The sequence below is a fragment of the Filicampus tigris genome, chromosome 1, assembly GCF_054856515.1.
Source record: "Filicampus tigris isolate MCC_2025a chromosome 1, RoL_Ftig_1.0, whole genome shotgun sequence".
Taxonomy (NCBI): Eukaryota; Metazoa; Chordata; class Actinopteri; order Syngnathiformes; family Syngnathidae; genus Filicampus; species Filicampus tigris.
The window spans coordinates 15,743,789-15,760,327 of NC_141217.1; the positions used below are offsets into that span (position 1 = coordinate 15,743,789).

Sequence of the window (16,539 nt, forward strand, 5' to 3'; positions counted from 1 at the left end):
ATGTGATTGAATTAGTCTCAGTCTCTCTAGTTTAAATATTCCCACCCCTGAGATTAATTCAAGAAAATGTATCTCCAGGATGTTACAGTTTAATACCAAAGTTAAAGTCATAATGTAATTATATTCCTTTACATTAAATAATTAGTCAAAGAGTATGGAACTTAATGTTGTGGAAAAACTGTTACGGTAATTTAAATTTGTACAGTGATAATTCATCTGTTTGAAGTGGAACCAAATTATTTGATTTGTCACAAAATACAGCTAATGCTTGCCACCTGAATGACCTCTATTTTAAAAATATTATCCTTTTAAATATTTATTTGCGCTTTAATTGAGGACTGTTACGTCATTAGAGATAACATCTGGTGCTGATTCTATCTTATTATTTTTATTGGAATTTTTTTGGGAGTGAAAGCATGTAAGGTTAATTTAATAACTGCAGAGAAGTCAATTAACACCTCCTTCTGATCATGAAATTTATGCACCCATCTTTGCAAGTATGGCCTCTTTAAATCAGTTTCATTTCCTCCAGTAAAGTCTGAGCTATTCACTATGATGTCCATGCTACAGTGATCCTGGGTGCTTCATCCAGTTACAACAACGTTAAATCAGACCTGGCAGCAATAACAGCTTTAAGTATGAATATTACAGCAAATATTGAATCTTGCACTCGGAGCAGTCATTTACTGCCTTATTAGGGAGTTACAAAGTTAGCCCATAAAAGAAAATATTCTGCTATAAATGGCTCTAAGTACATCAGTAACAATTCAGCGCATAATCATGTATCCATTCCGTCAGGATTACGTAGGATACATCTCAAGCTTGCGCATCAATACACAAATGCAAGATCAACGCAATCTTGGCTAGAAGCTTGGTTTCTTATTTCATTTAGTCAGCATCTATGGACAATTCCCCAAATATACCAGGATCATGTTGATATTTCCATTTTGTTTTCCTACACAACCTTTAAATTACACCGTGATCCTGAAAGAAAATCACAATACTGTGCATTCCAGTAATGTGTACCATTGATTTTTTTCCCTGACCCCCATAGTAGAATAGTTCCAAAGCATTGGGAATTCTAGTAATATAATACAGTATCATGAATAAAACAGGCAAAAGTTAAAGTCTATAAACCTACCGAGTTATGGACCATTTTAGCTTCATGCCAGTATTTAAAGATCTTATCTGCAGTATCATGTTTACCCGAAAGCATACCAGACCATGCATTATGATTTCATATTTGTATATTTTATACAAATCAGGATACATACAAATGACCTGCTTACATTGTAATAAGGCCACTCAGGCCCAGGTGAACAATAATCTGACTTTGAAGAATAGGCCCCATGAGTTTCCTCACAACATTCATCATGCTGAAGATGTTACTGCAGCAAAAGTTAGGTTTATGTAAACCTAAAAACAAAACAAAACAAAAAAAAACAGGCTGACTGCATTGTTAAAGACCAATATATTTTTTTTCTAAATCCAACTTCAGTCTGCTCTGAAACCCTCACACCGATCTGAAAACCAAACCCACTCTAAAAGAGTCATCTGTGCACCATCCCTTGGTTGTTAGTAGACCTTGGAAATTGTTTTGTCACTTGCCCCTATAATTCCCATCAAAACTAATCCTTGTGGCTGACAACCTCTTGTTCCCACGAGGAGGCTGAACATGCACTCCCAGGACTAAATCTCAAATCATTTTCTGGGGGTAAAAAAGCAAAAACCTAAGTCAACCTGACATCGCTTGTGTCTCTTGGTCATGTCCTGTCAGGACCACAATAAGAGCATTGCCATTTTGCTGCACTGACCAAAAGTCTAATGTGCTCATTGGAGTGTGTCACCAAACGGCAGGAACTGATTTAATGATTCAAAGGGTCAAATTCACAGAAGAGTTTTCATACAGGAGGAAACATATCATGTAGCTCAGTGTTGCAACATTTGAAGTCTGAAATTTCAGAAAGAAATGGTTTTTGTTAATTAAAGAAGAACAAATATTACATGCATTTCAAGTACTGTGAGTGCATAGTAAGGAAAATAAATATTGGTCAAAAATAATCTTACCCAAATTCTATTGAATTCCTGCACTGAGAATCGCTCAGTTCTATATGCACGCGGAACCCAATTTAAGGAAGATTTTGCACCACTTTGCAATCTTAATGTAACGATTGCTATGTTTAGTTGCCGTATGAACAATCTTCCCATACACACACATGAACATAAATATACAGTATTTCCAATTTACTGGTCCTTCTTTTATTTGGTGTGGCTGCCTGCTGCTCTTCTTCTCTTTGTGTATTTGCAACAAGATAAGGACACACAATCTCCTGCTGTTAATTGTCAAACCTATGGCCAGCCTTGGAATAATTTTTATACAGCAGCTTGATATTTGGAGAGCAATATATACTCAGAAAAGTATGCTTTGACATGTTGGTAAACCCAGAAAGAGGACGATATACTTCAGATTGAATCAATTGCACTTTGGTGTATGGTCGATCACTAATACACACCTGAGAAGTTGACATTTCGAATGTATTTGAGCAGCAATGTGCCATTGATGGAATCCATCTTGGAACAGAGGCCAACTTTCCCCGGGCAAAGATCTTTGTGCATGTTGTGCAGAGCGTGAGCCATGGCATAAACTGCATCAATCACAAACTGGACCTTTCCCTCCTGTTCGTAGGACGAATCTTTACCAATCCTCTCGTGATCTAGTGATTAAAATACAGAGGGAAAACATACATGAACCACAATCAAACAAAAGCCGACAAGAACAAAATCAAGGGAATGTAATCCGTTGGAGAGGTTTTAGTTACGAGGCCACTATTAATCCTTTACTTCCAGATGGTAATTGAATTGTAAATGTTATTAACAAGACTATGTCCCCGCCATTTAATGGGCAAAGAAGCTTATGTCCCAATCACAGTGCACCTTATAAATAAAGGGCAGTCTCCGGATATTCATCCCATAATATTTTTTATGGAACACTTCCCCGTATTATGTCTTTTTTCCCGATCTATTTGTCTCTACCAAGCTCATATCCATTAGTCAACGAAACGAAAAGTGATTGAGTGGTGATCCAGGAGCGGAGGACAGAGTAAGACAGGCCTCACCATTCTTCAGTATTAACTTAATTAGATGCAGTATGACATTTGTACATTACTCTTAGCTAAGCTTGTCTCAAAGTTGTGAAAAGGTGTCAATTGCCAAACAAGGTTTCAGTTGGCAACCTTATCCTTTCATAAGAGTATAATTTGCTGGAACACAGAAGGACTCTGGATTTAGACTAACTGAGATTTGAAAAGGTTCAGCCTTTAATGACATCCTGAGTGCTGTTAACTTTGCTCAGATGTGTAATGGTGGGAGTAAGTGGTGCATAATTGCGCAGTGTCACAGAAAATGTACACACAAGCAGCATTTACCACTTTCTACATTTACATATATAATGCTAATAATTTTGAATTACTGACCGTCAGACTTTGTCCACGGTCCATTTTTGGTACTCACTAATAGGGAGCTAGTTTACGGCAGAAAATAATGCAATCATAAGTTGTTTTACTCCAGACATTAAGGTTACAACGTATTTATGATTCTAATCCATTCCTCTTTTGGTGTGGCTCAACATTTTTATCAGATTTGACAGGTTAGTCATAGATCTTCCCCCCAAATTTTCTGATTTTATTTCAGAAATGAAGTTGTGTTGAATTGTACAAAACAGTGACATTTACGCCTTGACTGGCCTGGAGCTCAGCACCCCCAAGCTTCAGATCCTAGAATCGTCCCTGCTTTTTAATTTACGGTTTCAGCAGTAGATAAAACCACCAGGGGAACCGCACACAGGGATCAGAAAACACAGAGACATGGAAATAAGTGGCGTCGGGATTTCTTTTGCAAGCGTAGCTAGTTGTCTGTGGCAGTCATTGTTATCGCTGCAGAGACACTTCATTTTAACAAGTGCCATTTTGGAACAGATGAATAGTTAGGGCACGTCTATCTGTTATTGTCATGCTGATTCCGTAGTCGCTTGCTCCGTGAGACAATTTGATATTAGTGAAAAGGCCCTTGATTTTTCAAGAGCTTAAATACTGTATTTTCACTACATCTTTATATTTTAGCTATGAGCCAAGACCAAGAGATGCACGGTGAATGTCTCTTTTTTTAGTGATTATCAGACTGCTATATTTCTCTAAGCACCTTTCACTTGTCAGGTTTGTGTGTCTTCCACACAGAGCTGTACAGCCTAACGATAACATGATGTCAAGTGGCTGTGAATGGTGTTTGGATGTTGGGTTGCCTGCGCTTAAAGTAGCCGGTGGATTTTATGACCTGCACAAACAATATACAACCATGTTTTTGACATAGGATCTCGGGACAGATAAATTCAATGGCAGGTTTGATTTTGGTCACTGCCAATACAGGGCACATTTTGTATAAAATCTTCATCTTTTCAATCATGGAGAATAAAATGCATGCTACATGCCCAGCTAGGTTTGTGAACTGAAATGTAAAACTGTGAAAATTCCAGACTGTATTTCATTGACTGTCTGCATCACCAGTTCATAGCACTGTGAGTATATTTACATCTTTTCTAAAACCAGCTATACTGGCCAATGACTTCTCAAAATTTCGCCCTGCTATTAAAATACGATTTTAACCGTGTGGAACTATAGTTTACATTCTGTGTACATGGCTCCAAAAAACATGCATGCATGCAAACATTGTTATATGAATGTAAGTGACTCTTTAAAAGTTGGAATAGCACATTCCTATTATTAGATTGGAAATTGAAACTGTAGATTACAACCATAATTCACACAAGGTAGATGATCGATTGAAAGTATAGATTGTTACAGAAAAACAGAGGACAATGATTTGAACCTTAAATTGAGAACAAAATCTTAATATTCCCCCCCCCCCAAATGTATACGACTGGTCAGTTCACACGCGTTTCACACAATTTTTTGTTCAATCGAAAGTGTAGAAAATAGTTTGCGCCCTTTGATGATGGGCGATGATGACGTTGACGGTCGAACAAGCATGCCGTTTCAAGGAGTCTCCTGAAAAGTGATGATCTTGGAGGTACAAGAATTCCGCCTGACGTCAGCGATGAGCCGCCACTGTTCACTCCACCCTTCTGGTATATTTTGCAAATTTTCTGACCGCTTAAGAGACAATTTCTCAAAAAAGCACCAAGCAATGTTGTTTTTCACTCAGAAACAAACAACATGAGTGAATGCCGTTTTGCCTATACCCAGAAAGGCAATCGCGGAGTCAATTGCGCTGAACATTGCCAAGGCAGTGATTTGTGTTGGATACATTTTACCCGAAGTACGTCATGGTTTGTAATCTTCTCAAATCGTGCTACTTTTTGAGATAAGTGGTTTTAGTGTATGAGCTCAGCAAAACAAGGTTGAGTGTCAGCTTTTCATCAAACTCGATTGTGAAAGAACACGCTGAGCTAGTAGAGTCGCACTGTATGTCCCCAGATGGGAAATAGTGTCCCAAGAGGAGGCAAATTGGTTCCTTTAAAGCACTTTAGTAGTAGAGTGAGGTGAAAGGTCCACTATGATTTCTGTCTTGATGCAGTCAAATTACAGGATAGTCAATCAATCCCTTTCAATGATGGAGCTAGATGGTACATTGTCAGCCTTAGTTGACCTTGTGGGTCATTGTAATTGGGAGGTAACAATACGGTGGGTCAGCAGTAAACTCATGGTGTTTTCTTTTCTTTTTTTTCTTCTTTTTTTAATAAAAACTGTACATAAAATAACATAATAAAAAACAATAACCTCATTTTGGAAAGTTAAAGAGTGACTAGTTAAGTGGATGTTGGTAACAGAATATGGGAGAGTGTGCATTAAGATTTGAGAGAATCGAACAGCATGTCAAACACTGTTTGCATTTATTTTTTGATGCATTGGATGGGCAGTGCTTTGAAGGCATGCGCATTCATGTCTTGATGACTCATGCCTGCAAAGATGCAAAGCTTGCTTCATTCAAACTGAAGCCTTACTGTACAATCAGACTACAAATATGCAATATTTACTTTACACACATATTTTAGCTAATCCCTGATGAAGCACGACAAACATTTCAACACAGACTTTCCTTGTGTGTAGAATTGGTTTGACCAATGTCCAAAGTAATCGTGATTGATTTTCTGGCCGTGCCCTTTATGGACCGAAGCGACTGACAAAAACCATGATAGTGTGGAACATTTGTCTGGCTTCTGACACATTCAAGGTTATATCAGCAATTCATGACCCACCGTCTGTGTAAAACTGAATCGCATTTTATGGTTCAATAGTGTGAAACAGTGTGAACTGTGTGTCTGTGGTGGAAGAATTATTGAATTCTGTTCTTGCCTGCAAGAAGTTAAGCTTGTTCCCTTCCATGCATATTTAATCATTGTAACCTGAAGGTTCATCTTATTTTCACAATTCCATTAACAGCTAATATTGTTTTGTTGTTGTTGTTGTTTTGTTTTTTTTTTATGAGTGAGACTCATGAGTCGATGCCTTTGGGTGATCACAATGTCCTGTATATCTCTGACCTTTTAGCATATTGAGCAGTCTTCTATCTCCCAGGTTTCAATGTCTTGCCAAATGCACTTTTGTCTACAGACTCCAAGGAGCATCATGCACCTGATGCTTATTAAAATGGCCACATAAAAAGGATAGTTTGTACAAAAATATGTATTTAATGTGATAGTAATTATTTCTAGAACCCCGCTTTTAATAGTGAATTTGTACATTTACAAATTGTGGCTCTGCTGACTGCATCTGTCTTCAGAGATAGAGTTTGATACAGAACAAAACAGAGGCATTAATAATGCAGCACACTTTAACGCATATCTAAAAGGCATGTTAATTTAGCCCTAATTCATTTTAGATTCAACTGACCTTCTATATTTAGTTGTTAATCAGTGTAAAGCCGTTCTAAATGTGCTCTTGGTACAATTTCAAACAAGACTTGACAAAACAAAACAGCAACGGGCAGATAGAGTCAGCTAATAGTCATTCTTGATGTTGTTCTGAGATACTATGCTTAGGGATCATATCCTCTCATGTGCTTAACTAATAAAAGATGTGCGGCTAGGCATTTTTCTGACTGTACGGCTTCTTCAATCAACATGTTTTTCATTTACGCCTATTCGTGCCAGATTCGCACTCTGGGCGAAGCAACTCTAAAATCTGGCCTTCTGCCCATTCTTAGGCACTTTTTGTGTTATGCGCTCCACAGGCTGCGTAAGTCAGGTGCCTCGGGAAGGTGAAACATCATATTGCACTTAAATGTTGGATGCAGTGACAATTTATGCCAAATGTACTTATACAATTGTAAAGTAAAAAGAAAGCTAGAAAATATAGTTACACTGGCACTTTTACCCTTTTTTTTTAATGTATTTTCCTTTATTTATCACAGTCTCATACAGTTGACACACACCTACAAATTAACTTCAAACCTTCAAGTTGAAGGTTGTTTATTAGAGACTGAATGGGAGAAAAGGAGAGCCCAACAACGGCACCACAGAAGGTGACCGCACATATGTTGGCAGCGTTTGAGACCAGATCCAGGGACTTATGGAGGTTGAAATATTTAATGATTTCGTCGGAACTCTGAGGCTATGATTCAACTGTGCCGGCTTTTGAAAGAGCAGCTCTCCAACTAGACCAGTCACGTCACATGCCTTGCTAGTGCATGAGCTTGTTTAAGTATCACGATAATTAATTTCAGTAATCTACAGCACAGTAGCCACACCTCCTTTTTTTATTGATGGGCCACTGAATATATATTCAGTCATAAGTATGTTGATTAAATATACATATAGGACTTATTTCATACAGAATTTAAAAAACAAACAAAAAAACCCATTCTGATTTTCAAAGCGTGAGTGAAGTGCTTTTGTCACTTCTGCCGAATGAAAATGACATCAAACACACCCTCAGGACTCAGGTAATGACCAATCATAGCTCAGCTTCAGAAAACAGGTGAGCCTGATAACGATTGGTCATTACCTGAGCCCTGGGGGTCTGTGATGTCATTTTCAGTCGACAGAAGTGACAGAATGGCCGCCTCCTGAAATGGCTAAAAAGGGTTGATTTTACTGATTATTCCATATTAATGATATTGCCTTGTTTCAACTAGTGGGCCGGCACAGAACATATTCTTGAAATAAATATGTTTGGGTTGACTTTCCCTTTATTAATGAGAATGACAAAAAATAAATGGCATTTAATCTTACCATTAAAAACAAATGAAAAAGCATTTACAGTAAATGTATATGTGAATGTAATGGAGTATGATTTCCGTCCAACATATTTTTGCACATCCTCAAATGAGAGTGCCACTTATTCATGGGCCTTATATTCGTGTAAATATATCCATTTTACAAATGACTGCAATCTGCTAACAGCTGCTTTTATCAGCAAATTAGGAGGATGTCAACATTATTATTGAATAAGAGATCCTGAGTTTTGCAAGCTGATGTTTCTTTTTAGGCCTGCTTTGATGGTAGTCCCAGATGTAATTTATTAATTTATCTGGATGTGTGTGCATGTGTATGTGCGTGTATGACTAATCTGCTTGTGAAAATACAGTACAGTACAGAATAGACTCTATCCAGCTAGTCACAACATTCTGATCACTTGCATACTATTTTGAAATATCACATATTCTGCCTTTGTATGGTTTAAGTAATAATGCTGATGGTGTGTACTTGTTTATTTTGAGAACTCTGGTAGTGTAGAACTGTACTGACGAGCTGTGTCATATAGATTAATGAATACATTTCTCACAGTGTGAGGAAACTGAACATTATTATAATTGTTATGGCAGAATATTATACAACATTATATTGTGCAATTTGTCATAATTTTGTGGCTGGTCGGTGTATGAAATTATAAATTATGTTTTAAATGCTACTGTGATGCATAAAATAATCATCTATCACAAGCACTCTGACAGAACATTATGCACTCATTAACAGGAGATTAAAATTGAATTGATGTACTGTATACCGCTATGTAAGCAACACATATCTACTGAGTACAACCAGAATAAGTTAGAGAGGTTGAGCAGGAAATGGGTTGGTGCGAATGTATTAGCAGATGAAGCCTTCTCTCCTCTTTCTGTTTTGTGACTCTTTCCCATGCTGGGAATGCATCAATCAATGCCTCAGGCTGCAAATCAGCCTGCTAAAATTGCAGTGTTTCATCCTGAATCCGTGGGGTGGGAGACAGTCTGGGGGATCCCTCTGACTTTAATGGCCTAAAAGCTTGTTTTTGGCATACGTTATTGGATTTACTATTGATTATGTTTTCAGCGCGTAGGGTTTTGGAGTTTTGTGATACCTATTGTCTTCTACTAGAAACTACCCAGCACACCCAGAAACATTCCTTTCTTTGGAATAAAATTAGAGGCTCACATTTACTTACGTACACCCATTATGTTTTGGATTTTGTGAGTGTGGTTCTGTAATCGCAAATGCTTTATAATTGTACCTCTGTGCTACCAAGCCAAGCTATTTATTGTGCACTTACAGGTCGATTTACTTGGTGATTGAGAGTTTTCCTTTGCCTGAGTGCTGCTGTTTTTATGGCGTGTGGACTCACTTGTGCATTTTTTGATGCCAGAGCCTTTCTTCACAGCATGTCGACTAAGTTTGCACTGGAAGTTGTTCTCCCAGAACTCGGCAAACCAGATGTTTCGCCTGTTGTTCTCCAGTGTTCGACTGGTGAAGTAGCGGTCGAAGCCTGGAAGACAAGCTTCAGAGTTATACCTACATCTCCAAATCAATCACTTTATTCATCTTACACAAAGGCAATTTGTGTTATTATGCCGTTCAGTGTGCAAGTATAATTATAATTGTGTGAGGACTCACTGTCTCTATGTACAAATAGAAAAATCATTTGCTTTCCATACATCAAGAACTGAGTGAAGGTATCTATCTAGATTATTATACCAGCCAAGTGTGGGCTAAGTCACGTGGTCTAGTGGGTCAAATGTTGTTCAGCAGAGCGTCGAGCATCTCAGTGATGTCTCCTCAGTTTCCTTGGTCTTCAGCAGGTCTCAGAGTTGTTGCAGAGACCTCGTCTCCCCAGTTGCGGACAAAATTTGTCCCCGCATAGTCTCTGAGATGTCCCTAAGATCTGCTAGAGACTTGAAGAAGTCTCTTTAAGGCCTTACTCAAATTTGAATACATTATTTTTCCTCAGAATTGTGCACAGTAAATTTCATGGATTACATTTTACTATAAAAAGACTATATTTGGTCCCGGTAAAATTTGTGAGTAAAATATTCAGCGTAATATTCTCAGAATGAATTTTACGCAGAATTCTACGCAGGATTTCAGAATTTCAGAATTTCAGAATTTCAAGAGTGGGAATTTTCCTTTACCCTTCGCAACATCTGTGCCTCAGAAGAATCCAGAACAATCGACAATTCCTTTGACACCATGCTTGGTTTGTGCTCTGCCATGCGCTCTACACTGTATAACACTATACAGACGGAAGTGTATGTTTTGAAATCATGACCAGTGCACTGAATTGGTGGACTCCAATTAGGTCTCAGAAACATCTCAAGATTGATATCTGGGAACAGGATGCACCTGACTTCAACTTTGAGCTTTAAACACATAGGTACATGTGATTGTTTATGTTTTCATCACTAAAAAAACAAAACAAAAATGTTTTCATATTGTCACAAGGTGTTGTGTGTAAAATTCTGAGGGGAAAAGGGGAGTTCTATCAACTTTAGGTTAAAGCTGTACATAATGTGGAAAAAGTGACAGGCTGTGTTTACCAGATGCACTGTATGTCCACTTTGTTCAGGCTTTGACTTTTTTAACAATGGTTTGTATTTTCCTTCCATGTATTGTCAATACTGTGTGTGTATGTGTGGGGGTGGGGGGGGGGGTATGTATGTATGTATGTTCTACGTTTTTCAAGTATTCATCAAACTATTACTAGTACAACCACATTTAAAAATAAAAAAAACAAGTGCTGACTAATTTGGGTCATGTATTTATTGTTTTGTGTTTAAGGTTGAGACCTAGTTACATAGCACCTTTGATGGATTGTCGTTTCGGCAGGATGGTTACAGCACCTTCAGCCATCTCTTCCTGGTTCAGTATCGGGGAGATTTTGGACCCCCAGCTGTCTGAGCCTACCCAGATAAAATGACCTGTTTGATTAGCCTTCTTCGCCGCTTGGAGCAGCCGCCTAGAACACATGAAAGGCTCCGTAAAGTTGTGCAATATGTTGTTATTTGCTGATCTATTTAAGGCATGCAGGCATTCATCACCCAAAAACATAAGCTTGTTATTCAAATTCACCCCAAAGAGGTAACAACGGTAATTCCATGACTAGAATACTCTATTGAGCGTTGACGTATTTGCATACAGAGGCAGTAGAATTCAGTGGCCACTAAAGACTGAAAATATCGTTATAGTACATTCTGGTTATTGCACAATCACCCCCATGCCACATTTGTCCAGGCTTGCTGCCAATGGAAATAAATACAAAGCACTGCACAGGCACAGTTGAAAGCTGGAGTGTAGCAACATATCAAAATTTTAAAACGCCATCTGGCCTGTGTGGCTTTACTGACCCTCAATGCTCCTACAACAAGATAACAAAACAGAGACAAGCAACTTATTGTGTTGTAGATGCATCCTTTTTACTCAAAACTTGCTGCCAGAACACATATTAATGGTCTTAAAAGTTCCATGCAAGGCCACTATATCCTTGGGAAAAATGGGGAACAGTTGTGAGGTGCTCTTACCACATTTTATGACCACAAGGTTGTGTATTTGATGAGGAATAATAGAGGGGAAAGTCTATTTTCCTCAACTATGCTATGTGCTCTGTATACAAAATTGTGAGGATAGTGAGATAATGTGTTTATTTTCAACAATATACATGTTTTACGTAATAGAAATTGCATCCAAATGTTGAAATAACACAACTGACAGACAAGATGAAGAAAACAGCAACACAAATGTACAAAAAGACCACTCAACAAAGACTATAATTCTTATTTTCTAAAACCCAGAGACCAATTCAACTGCAATGTCACATCCTAGCACTTTATTAATAGGACACTCTATTCAGAGCGGTTTGCTAAATCGTGAGGACTGTGCAGGGTTCAAGGATGCAGCAGAAGTGTGCAGTCGAGATCCCACTGGCTTTAGGTAATTACTATATATCCACACAAGGAGCCGTTATCTGAATGGGATTAAGTCAATGAGCACCAGGACTTCTGGCCCTGTCATCACCAAGGGAATGCCCTAATTCAGTGGCCTCAAGAAATACATTCGCCCGCTAAGTGCTTGCCAGGGGACAGCTTCCCTTACAAAGCCACAACAATGCTGCATGTGATGATTATGTCGACAACTTATTATTCTTAATGGAGACAATCCATCTTAAAAGTAGATAATTAATTACGACAGATGCATGTTAGTCACCACAAGGGTGGCTTTAGTATTTCCCTGAATGGAAACGTATTTGTTTGGATGACAAAACTATTAGTTTTATAGAAGGGAAGTTAGGAGGTACTCTTTAATACAGAAACATTTAGTGAAACGTTACTAATATAATGTTGTAGTATTCCATTATGTTCCTACAATTCTATTCATGACACAAACACATTTTTACTTGGGGGGGGATATATTTTTTCAGTTTTTATAACAAATAGTTTGTATGCTTGTCCTTTTAATTGTCTGAACTTTATCAGTCCTTTTTTAGTTGGCTACTGTAGATGGATTAGTGTAGCAGTAGATTTTTCCCAATTCATCAAAACTAAAATATGTAAAATGCACCTCCAATAAAGGGGAAGAAAGTCTACAAACTCATAAAACAAGATTTAATTTAACTTACCTGATGTCATCCTCATTGGCAAATATAATGACTACCCGGGCGTTTGGGTTCTCACTCAGCCTGCGAATTATCTTGTCAAACTCCCCAGTTTTTGGTTCACGAGGGATTTTCACCGACTGGGAAATGCACAGGCCACCTAAAAAGGAGGACAACCAAGAAAGGTTTAAGTTAAAATATCAACCATAACTTCAGGTTCCCTGTCCAGCCTTTCATGAGATTCTGTGTATGCTGCTAACCAGAGCTGGGCATACCACCTATGTGACGGACAGGTCTGCCTGTCCGCCTATGACGGACGCCCATTTCGTAGGCGATAAATGATAAATGATAAGAAAAGAAAAAAAAAAGATCAAAAAGAAGAACGGCGACGGAGGAGTCGAAAGCAGGAGAACTCGGCAACATCGTCGAGCACCTTAAACTGTGAAAAGAGGGTGTTCTGGGCATGTCCTAACAGGAGGAGGCCCATGGTAGGACCCAGGACACGCTTCTTGGGATTCCTCCGGAAGAGCTTGATGAAGTTGCTTGAGAGAGGGAAATCTGGGCTTCCCCACTAAAGCTGCTAACCTCACGATGTGACCCCGGATAAGCGGAAGAAAATGGATGGATGGATGTCGAACTGTAAAATTTTGCATTTTATAATACTGTCTCACCCTTATATACCCGTGGTGTATGTAAAATCTTGTATTCAAGCCTATGTAGAACAGAAGTAAAGTTCATCCATCTATCCATTACCTATACCGCTTGTCCTCACATGGGTTGCGGGCGTGCTGGAGCCTATCCCAGCTGTCTTCGGGCAGTAGACACCCCGGGGACACCTTGAACCGGTCGCCAGCCAATCGCAGGGCACACAGAGACAAACAAACATCCGCACTCACAATCACACCTAGGGGCAATTTAAAGTGTCCAATCAACTTGCCATGCATGTTTTTGGAATGTGGGAGGAAACCGGAGTACCCGGAGAAAACCCATGCAGGCACAGGGAGAACATTTAAACTCCACACAGGGAGGCCAGAGCTGGGATCGAACCCACGACCTCTGAACTGTGAGGCGGACGTGCTAACCAGTCACCCACCGTGCCTCCCAGAAGTAAAGTCAATTTGCAATATTTGTACATTTGTGTATTTTCTACTCTCTCCATGGCCATGGCTAGATGAAGCCTTGGTGAAACTGAAGCAGAGGTTATCTGTCCCTCCTCTCTCTGTCATTACACTTACACTACCCTTTGAGGCTCATGGGAAATTTAGCAGTGGTTCTCTGCTCTCTGAGACTCTATCAATCATTGAATTCTATGCCTTTGCCTCACCGGTACTTCAGTCCCACATTCCCTCAACATCTGCTGTGTGGAAGCAGAGCACTCATCCCTTCCTTTTCTTCTCTCCTCACATCAATGACAGCCGTCAGCCAACTCAGGAGAGAATAGAGGGAGGACCATGGGATAAGAGCGCAGCCTCTGGGAGTTAGGGCACAATGCACACGACTGTTGCTGTGACTCCGTTAGTTATTTTGTTAGCAAAGCAATTTGATTCATTGCCAACACAAGCCATTCGTTTGTCAATGCATCCGTCCTCATACTGAGAGGTGAGAGAAGTCTTCCCTGGACTGGAAGGCCGGTGCTGAGGTTGCGATGAATTCACTGATTCTCAATCGCTCTACACATTTTTCAGAATTTGTGTTTACAAAAGTCTTGCCCCCTTGCAAGTGTATAACAAAATGCAATACCTTGTTAGCACCTCTTTACAATCAAATGTATGCATACTCAAAATAGTTTCACAAGTACATCCACCAATTTCAAGGACCTGTAAAGGGATGTTTGTTTCATCCAAAGCAGCATGTTTTCTCAGCTACAACAGCTAATCAGATTTCCCTCTGACAAAACGTCATCATGGCCGTGTAATACTACATTTCAGATGCAATAACGTTAGCCTCAAAGAATATTGCAACGTAATTGATAATGAACAAATATCTGTTTTTTTTACCATTTTGTGTTTGTTTGTGTTTGTCTCCCGAGAAAAGCTCTGGAGGCTCATCTGCCCTTCAGTTGGAAACGTGCATCAAAATTTCCAGAGAATGATTACAGAGTAACAAGCTAAGGCCACTGTAAAACCAAATTTAATAACCCCCTAGTGATTTCAATTACATTATGACATGCTGCTGAGAAACATGTTACCTCTCAAATCCTGGTAGGTTCCAGGGAAAATAATAAGTTGCTCCACGACTCCTGTCACTTTCTGTGACATAAGAGGCGAGGTGCGACAGCACCTGCCGATTCAAGGCTGAAAGTGACCTTCACACTAGCGGCTACAGCTCATGGTGCTGCATCTTCTCTCTGACAGCTGAATGACAGATGGTCAGGGGGATCCAAAAGATCAAATTTAAGGCTCTTTGACCCAAAGCAACAAGGTCTAGAATGAAAGCAAGTAAAAATAATAAACACTATGATCAAGTGTAAAATCGTTTAATGTTAAAGAAAGTAATAATTTGTATTCTACATTGACTTGTAATAAGGACAACTAATCGTGGATATCCAAGGCAAGAGCTTTTTTTCTGTGCTTGTACAAACCTTTCTATGCAATAAAATTACCAGAACATGTTTATTTCAATACTACGTACTGTACATACTTTGGCTTCTTTAGCATTGGACCAGATCCTCTGATTAAGTTATGGTTGCTATAAAATAAATACATTTGAAGAAAGTGTTACATTAAGCCTCTTTGGCACACAATTAGATAGGTGACTTGATTTAAAGAGGAAGTCATGGATGAGAATACATTTTTCTTGAATCAATTTATTTACATGATTTTGCCAAGTAAAATGTTTATTTGAAGCAACTTTCAGTGAAGTTGCTCATAAATAACTGCTAAAGAATCAGCTGTCCACAGACGTGTTTTGTTCAGTAGTTTTTGTGGTCTCTCAATTACAAAGAAACCAGCAACTAAGTGGGTGGAAACGTAACCTTTCCTGCCGCATTAATGAGCACATTGTGACAGACTCCAGGGTGAGAGCTGGCCCACCCAATCTGATTACAGGAGAAGAAGCTTGCTGCTGACCCAATAAGACAACATGAATGTTCGTCCTTTTAAGGAAATCAGTTGTGGTTGGCTGTCAGCATGCAAATCTAAAATGAACAGTAGATGGGGGTGCTGTTTGCTGAGAGTAATGTCATTAAAAGCAATTTCAGTCCAGCTCTTTTAAATGTGTTCATTTATTGCGTGACCTGTTGAAGCCATGCCAAACTAATGTCATGAAACACACAATAAAACGGACAAATTGAAGCATCCCCTACGATGCTGCAGCAGCCACTGTTGAAAACTTAATGAGGAGTGTATTTCTCTCCCAACGCTCATTGCTCCAAACGGCTGAGCGCCACCTAAAACCTGTTCTAAATATAGCCACCGCAGAGGAGACTGTGAGCCTTTTCTCTCATGTCTTCCCTCGTTTGCCAGATTAGACAGTAAATATTACTTTTTGTTTTACACCTGTGGGCGAGCAGCTGCCTTGAACATGACATATTGTCGTGCACGGCAGCTGATTGCAACACACCTCATTTACCTGGTAAACAATTGAACGGAAACACACAAAGTGTTCCAGTGATGGAAGGGGAACCATATAAATAACCTGTTTAGTCAATCTGATTACCTTTCCAAGCAGGTTAAATTTGTAGGTG

General features: G+C 39.1%; 1 protein-coding gene across 2 annotated transcripts in view; it reads right to left on the reverse strand.

Moving 5' to 3' along the window:
• LOC147152990 (metabotropic glutamate receptor 4-like) overlaps positions 1 to 16,539 on the reverse strand; it is a 130,793-nt gene that overhangs the window by 13,721 nt on the left and 100,533 nt on the right. For both annotated transcript variants that reach the window (XM_086012126.1, XM_086012212.1), the window contains exons 4-7: positions 12,879 to 13,014; positions 11,068 to 11,222; positions 9,615 to 9,755; positions 2,514 to 2,714 (exon numbers count right to left, since the gene is read on the reverse strand). In XM_086012126.1, the coding sequence (XP_085868252.1) occupies positions 2,514 to 2,714; positions 9,615 to 9,755; positions 11,068 to 11,222; positions 12,879 to 13,014 (633 nt within the window). The remainder of the gene's footprint in view (positions 1 to 2,513; positions 2,715 to 9,614; positions 9,756 to 11,067; positions 11,223 to 12,878; positions 13,015 to 16,539) is intronic.